Genomic DNA, 7,747 nt, shown 5'->3' on the forward strand with positions numbered 1-7,747 from the left:
GTCCCTCTTGCCTCTCCTTGGTCTTGCTCGTCTTTGTTGGATGGAGAGTGGGCGCCAAAAGTCGCCATTGGTCGTTCAACGTGCACACATTACGTAGGCTTCCAAGAAAGAGGGCGGGGCTCGCTTGTCTGCACGCTCAATAGAGCCTGGTTGGTTTGGTTGTATTGATGGGACTTGGGTGTTGATTCCAACCAATTCAATCTGATCGACTTGAAAAGAATGCACTTATTGTTTATGTTGGATACTTATTTGATTCCCATGTGGGATATACAGTACATTATGTCAATTGTGTCTCAAGAAGACACTTTTCCTTCTATTTAGATTTTGAGAACGAACCCCTTCTACAAGACGGTTTTCCACTTCTCTTGAGACACAAGCCGTTGCGTGACTTGTAGTGTCGTTTTATTCTTCTTTGATTAGAAAAGCCAATAAATATTCATGACTTCTGAGTCTTGAAGTAAGATAGTACTCACACCAAACATGATAAAGGCAACAAGCATGGCAAGGCACCAACAGTCGCCCGTGGACACCTTCTACATAGATCTACAAATATTCATACATACAGAGAGATCATCCAAGACAAATGTAAAGCGACCGCTTTTTAGACGCGATACAATCGTGATTCTGCGTCGTGTTTGTGGTTTTTGGGCACGATCCAATTTTCATTCTGACCATTCTCTTATGTGTGTCACCGACTTCCTATAAATCTCTTTCTGGCTCTTGTTGATATCATGCTTACTTTACTTTAGGGTGCTCGCTTAATTCTCCGTATCTTTCTGAGCTGGAATAAGCTAGTTTGTCAAAATTTGCATTTATTATTCACCACTTGTGACGGATGAGTGAGTAGTGCGATTGGTCGGAGTTGGTCGGTCTCTCATAATTGTTCACACAAGGCTCAATGCGATGACTTTTTCAAGATCGTTGAAACGTCCCTGAGACGCGAAATGAAGTGTCTAGCAACGAGCAAGAGCTGTCTCATTTAAGAATTTCATGATATTTTTCTTGCGAGTTCTCGACCACAAGTGTGTTCTGTTTTTGGCAATATTCCGATCTTGTGGTCGAGGGTTGTCCTTGTGATGTCCGTCCATCCTTCTTCCAACTTCTACAGTATCACTAAATGGACAATACAGCCAATGGAGGAGCAGAAGCTTGACTTCTTCTTCCTCGTTTGGTCGACTCCATGCATGGATTTCTTGGGAGCGCGGAGTCCAAAACCAATCATAATTTTGATTGCTTCTCTAGCCTGAAGAGGCCGAACAACGACCAAGTCATCATCATCTTTTGGTATCTCTTCATTGGACTTGGTTTCAAGAGAAAGACGACTACAAACAGCAGGAGCGGAATTTGAAGCAAAAGTACAGCAGAACTTAGGGTAGAAGGGAGAGGGGGGAAGATAGAAATAGTGGTAGCGGTGATCTATGAATTATTATTCTTGCCCTCCCCCCCTACACACACATACACACCAGAATCAACATGTTTTGTCATGGCCGTCACCTTCGGACATGGAAGTTTCTAAGATGATGAAATCCAGAATTGGCTTTTTTCAAATGATGAAAATAATAGAGTGTTTAGCTTCGGTTAGATTTTTGATTTGCCGTAATAAATCGTTAAATTTGGTGTGAGAAAATCATGACTGAGGCACTTTGATTCTTCTAAACTGAGTTGTACGTGTTGGCTGCAATTATTTTGGCATACTGTAGGAAGAAATGCTGAGTCTAAAAAACGTATCATGTCTCTGGGCCGTCTATTTGATGAAATAAATCTGGAACAACCGGGAGTACTTGTGAAGAGGGCAACATATACTTGTTCCACTTGTCATGTCCTCCAAATATTGGGTTATTAATGCTTTGTGTGTCTATTTTTTTTCAGATTGGCAAACAGACGCAAAATATGTTTACCCCCGATGTGAGTATGAAATGCTACTTAACTAGAGCCCTTCACGAATCAGATGGACCTTTCTTTGTCGTAATTGATTCGCTGCCGTAACTTACTGTAACCTTTCGACCCGTTTTAGTGGTCCAACCATTTCGAGCGTTCATTAACAATATTGAGGCAAAGTAAAAAAAACACGACTCTCTGTCTCTCCCTGTCTCTTCTGTCTCTGAAACGACATTGATGTGTTCGATATCTATTGTAGCTCTGAATGTCAATATATGCAGTGTTTATTATCAGCGGATTGTCGCAATGTTCTGATCTTGTTGTTCGCTTTCAATTCTAAGATGGTTCGGGTGGCATGTTCGGTAATGGTCCCGCCACAACAACCACGTCGTCAACTGGTGGTTCAATAACTCCTCCCGACGGTCCCAAGATCAGTCCGGACGACCACCATCACCTCTATCCCTGTGCCAGTCCGTTGCCTCCATCGACCGCCATGGCCGCATCCGCCGGACACATGCAGCAACAACAGAGTCCTCCCCCATCGTCCTCCAACGTGTCTCAGGTGGCTGCGGCCGCCGCAGCCGGACACATAGAGAGATTCGGGTGAGTTTCATTTTTCACTTCGAATCAATTTGCCAAACAATACGACAACCGTGTGAACTCTGAGCCAATGCGTCAATGCACCAATAGTGGCAGAAAATAGTGCCAGCTTCCTAGCTAGAAGCGCTTGGGACAGATTAGGTCGACAAAAAAGATCTAGTATGTACGTAGCGGGATCCCCTCCTGAAACTAAATCAGGTGATTGAATCCGATGCCTGGAAAAATAGGGCGGCTTTGTTGAGCATCATTATCTTGCTTCGGAGCCTCTATCCAAATCCATTGGGCGCTCAAGGTTGTTGAGAGGGACGGAAAAGCCATTGACAGCGCTGGAACATCAAGCGACGCCATGGTTCTTTTGTTGGCTCCCCTAGCTCTGGTTTGCCCATTAAGCATGCATACGCTACATGGACAAGCACTCGATTTGAAATTTGTCCTCAAAATGCGACCGTCTCTTTAATCGGAGTGATGATGATGCCAAAGTCCGCCAAAGAAATTGACGAAGGATGGACACAAAGGCAAAAGGAACAACACATATTTCCCAAGCTTAGGTCTCGGTGAATCCCCAGCATTGTTTGAATATTGTACACGGTACATGTGTGAGTGAGGGATTGTGTGTGTGTGTGTGTGTGTTTAAGTTTGGCATTTCATTGCTGACTTCTTCTTGATCCAACTTAGGCCTGACTGCGTCTCGGCTCTTCTACTTCTCCCTCGTTCTTCTGGCTCTTGTTCTCTTACGTACAGTACGTATATAGCTCCATCAGTCTCGGTCTTTCTTTCTCTGTGTTTTCATAAGTCTTCGTGAGCTCATGGCAAAAGCGAACGAGGACTTGAGCGAGGCTGCCAAAGTCCCTGAGAACCAGTCCAGGTGTGCCAACAATCTCAAATGATACTTCTTTTGCCGGGGACGAGTTGGAAAGAGCAAAAGAAAAATAGTGGGCAACTTGGCGAAATGTTTTTGCAGCTTCCTGAACCACGAGGGAACATGTTTTCAGATGGAAGGACGATGGATTCAGACCTTACATTCATTGTAAAAGCAACTACCCACGCATCAACGTTCTGTGTGTGCGTGTGTGAGTGCTTAAAAGCAAACGTCTTGGCTTCTTGTCGTCCGTCGAAACAAGTTTGCTCCTGTTTTTCGCTCCCTTGGAACTCGGACTGGAAACCAAGCAGTCTTGAAAGGAGCCTAAATTGAAGTGTCCACAAACTTGGGACGGATAAGATGCATGATGGCCTGAGAAGCGGGAAAATAAATCACTTTTCAGTGGGAGTTCCAGGAAATTGGCTTTCCATGAGGAGGGAGTTGGCCAGTTAAGAGAACGGCCGTCTTCTCTCTCAATAGTATTCTAGTGCTGCTGTCCACTCTCCTCCGCTTCTTCCCGCCTTTCGCTCATTGCTCGTCGAGTTCTCGGCGGCCGCGGTTCCCCCTCGTTTTTCTCGAGAACTCGCAAGAAAGTCGGAAAGTCAAACTGGATGACACAGAAGGAGAGGAGAGAGAGAGAGAGAGAGAGAGAGAGAGACGAGAAGAGACAGGGATGCTGAAAGGGCGGAGTTTGTATCTAAAGAGGAGCCCTTTCCCGCCTCTTGCGAGATGAATTTCATCTCATAAATTCATTGGATCCTTGGGCATAGCAGTGATCCAATTACATTCGGGAAGCTCCTATTTTATGCAATATTAAAGAGGAAAAGGATCTGAGCAAGGCAGGAAAAACTGTTTGCGATTATCGTGCTTGCGGTCAGGTATCTTAATTCTTTGATTAAGGGGTAATCAATTGAATAGGAAATGAGTTGTAGGAAGGAACAAATAGAGTGTTAGCCTACTCTCTACATAGACCAAGAGAAAAGTGTATCAATGACATATTCAGATTGGATACGTGCTAGTATTACATTCAGCAGTGGGAACGGAACCTTTATATCTGAAGTGATCATGTGTGATTGTCGAACCCAATTCGTTTGAATCTGATCGCGGCCCATCGGTGGTCAAATCGCCTATTGGATTTGGATTGCTTCAAGTGTATGGCGAGGAAGAGGGGAGCTAGCTCTATTTGGATTAGATATGCAAATAGTAGCGTATCGAACATACTCTCGTTTTTATTTGGTAGGAGAATCGCTTCTCGCTTAGACCTTGTGTCGCACCTCGGCCAAGTCATAACACGAAAGTCGTATTATTATCTATTTCGCACTCTGTAATTATCATGAAGCCAATCATGTCTCTGGTTTTTTTACCCCATGTGGACCCCAAAAAGCCACTGATGATCACAATATTGTGAAGGGTTTAGAAGGCATGATATTACTTGTTTTTCGAAAGTCTTTGAAATATATTTGTTCATTGACATGAACTTGTAGAACTAGAAAAAGGACGGTTGTACCTTCGGTTCAAATCTTTGGCACAACACACTACACGAGCCAAGTTTGGCCATTTTTGGCATCGTTTTAAAACTCTTAATTGCCCTAAAAGTGGCGATTAAGACGGCACCTGTACCAAAGAGCCCTGGGAAAATAGTTTCCAGAAAACGAGCATTCCTATGTCTCCGTGTTCATGGTTCTTGTACTCTAGAGGGTCTTGCTTTTCACACAATTTGGAAATGCTTCTCTTCTGCCCTCTTGTTCAACTCTGAAACACTTTTGAGAGAGGAAGAGGCACATAGAGAGAGAGAGAGAGAGAGAGTGGTGGTGTGTTACCTACTAATACATAGTACACTATCTGACCAACATGAGGTTGAAGTGTTAGTGAAGTGGTCTTCCAATACGAACAACATTTACGTGATCATGGAGAGGCCATTGCTGTTGAGAAGTAGACACTTAATGGCTGTTTAAACTGTTGAAATTATGACCTCGAACGTGTTGGCTAGATTAAGCATGTACATAACTCTTGTGCGGTAGTTTTGCGACGTGGGTTTTAGACGCTACAGGAATAATGATGCACGCCATTGTACTCTCACCGATGCGGATGCTTTATTTCAACGAGGAAAAGAAAAGGAAATTACGGGTTAATAAATTGTTGGATCCCTTCTAAATTGGCTACCTAGTGGCCCTTCACATATAAAGAACATGTTCAAATGTATTCGCACGTTCCATTCATATTTCTCGTGCAAGTGCTCCCATCTTGCGATAAATCGCGTGAAGAAGATTTAATCTTTCAATGGTGTACCGCTGTTTGTATCAGGATATCATTCCTGTATGAACGGCAGATGTTCTTTAATTTGTCCTTTGCCAGTAGTGCTATGAAAACCCTCGTCGATCGACCAAGCGAACCCCAGATCCCAATTCAGAATGATTACCCGGTCCGACGGAGTGAGGGCTGAGGGCTGAAAACAAAGATTGTGAATGCGAGGATGCGTAGAGGGGCTGCCAGAGCTGTGGGTTTGCGTGTGGGCATCTGAGGGTGAAATAGGAGGGATCGGCGAGAGAACTCACCCTTGAGGGGACCCCCTCCCCAAAAGGACACTTGGCTTTCTGGCAGGAGCGATGTTGTGAGCGCCGCCGAACCCAGACAGGGAGACCTGAGCAGGATGGGAGCCAGCGAAGGGCTGTTGGGAGAGTAGGAGGAGAACATTGTTGTTTTATTCATTCAATTCAAATATTCCTTGGGGCTAGAACTGTGGCATGTGGTACGATGGGGTTCTTTTTACGTGTCCAGAAGTGAGCAATCGCTAGAAAAGGTGTCATAAATCTTAAAGTGAAAGCTAAAGTGAGCCAGGTAATTAACTATGACCGGCGATTCGGGGTAAGTTTGAGAGTGAGGAGCATAATAATCAATTCATGTCGGCTGAGGAAGACTGAAATGAATATTTTTTGTTCTAGAACGAGTCTGTTCCGCCCAACCAAAGACCAAAGATTAAGTCAGGAAGCCATGCGCAAATATCTCCGAGACCGAGGAGACATGGTCATTGTGATGCTCCACGCCAAGGTGGCCCAAAAATCGTATGGAAACGAGAAAAGATTCTTCTGTCCACCTCCATGTATCTATTTGTACGGCGAAGGCTGGCGGCGAAAACGAGAAGAGATGCATCGGGCCGGAGAGTCGGAACAGGGATCGCAATTGTGTGCATTCATCGGCATTGGCAATTCAGACCAAGATATGCAGCAGCTCGACTTGAATGGAAAGGTGAGCAAAATGGAGGCATAATAACACCCCACAAAAGGATGACTATCTCCCGAGTGGAGAAGCAATTGACGGGCTAGTAGCTTTATAATTCATGTGTGTTCTTTTTTCAGCATTATTGCGCAGCTAAGACGCTTTTTATCTCCGATTCGGATAAGCGGAAGCATTTCATGCTCTCCCTCAAGATGTTTTACGGCAATGAGCCGATATCGGAGTCTTTCACTCAAAACGCATCAAAGTGATCTCAAAGCCATCCAAAAAGAAACAGAGCCTCAAGAACGCAGATCGTAAGTACCATTTCAAAGTAATCACATGTAATAAGGTGTGATTTATTCGAGTCGATCTATCTATTTCGAGTACTCACAGCAAACTAAATGGAGAATGTCTATGGTGGCCGATTTATGAACGAGCAAAAGAAAATGCCATTACTTGGTTGGCCGGGGTGGCATCATATTTATGAATCGTTTTTCAATTGCCAAACGGTGACGAATGAGCTCTTTGCATTCACGAGAAGGCACTAAATAGTCAATGACGGATACTTGTGCCATTTGGCAATATCATAAATTATGATAAATACACAAAAATAGCAAAAACAAGCCATAACCATCCTCGAAAAAAAGGACATTCAATGTCAATTATGAAATGGTTCTGGAAACCCCCTAATTGGGCCTGTCACGAACAATCGAGCATGTTTCCCCCATCTCTCTCTAAATGCCATTACTTGGTTGGCCGGGGTGGCATCATATTTATGAATCGTTTTTCAATTGCCAAACGGTGACGAATGAGCTCTTTGCATTCACGAGAAGGCACTAAATAGTCAATGACGGATACTTGTGCCATTTGGCAATATCATAAATTATGATAAATACACAAAAATAGCAAAAACAAGCCATAACCATCCTCGAAAAAAAGGACATTCAATGTCAATTATGAAATGGTTCTGGAAACCCCCTAATTGGGGCCTGTCACGAACAATCGAGCATGTTTCCCCCCTTTTTAAGAAGACATTGGAAATACGTGTGTCCACAATTGCGGTGCATGAGCGGAGTAATACTTGTGGCGAGTGCATATTGAAACGAGTACGAAATGATAATCCTGATAATCATGGCCATGATTTTTTCTTCCAGTTTGTGTTGCCAGTGGAACCAAAGTGGCCTTGTTCAATAG

General features: G+C 43.9%; 1 protein-coding gene across 1 annotated transcript in view; it reads left to right on the forward strand.

Moving 5' to 3' along the window:
* LOC131886035 (recombining binding protein suppressor of hairless-like) overlaps positions 1 to 7,747 on the forward strand; it is a 27,752-nt gene that overhangs the window by 13,385 nt on the left and 6,620 nt on the right. Inside the window, exons 4-6 of the mRNA XM_059234252.1 lie at positions 1,870 to 1,905; positions 2,220 to 2,481; positions 6,280 to 6,583. Of these exons, the coding sequence (XP_059090235.1) occupies positions 1,870 to 1,905; positions 2,220 to 2,481; positions 6,280 to 6,583 (602 nt within the window). The remainder of the gene's footprint in view (positions 1 to 1,869; positions 1,906 to 2,219; positions 2,482 to 6,279; positions 6,584 to 7,747) is intronic.

Source organism: Tigriopus californicus, chromosome 9 (assembly GCF_007210705.1).
Source record: "Tigriopus californicus strain San Diego chromosome 9, Tcal_SD_v2.1, whole genome shotgun sequence".
Classification (NCBI taxonomy): domain Eukaryota; kingdom Metazoa; phylum Arthropoda; class Copepoda; order Harpacticoida; family Harpacticidae; genus Tigriopus; species Tigriopus californicus.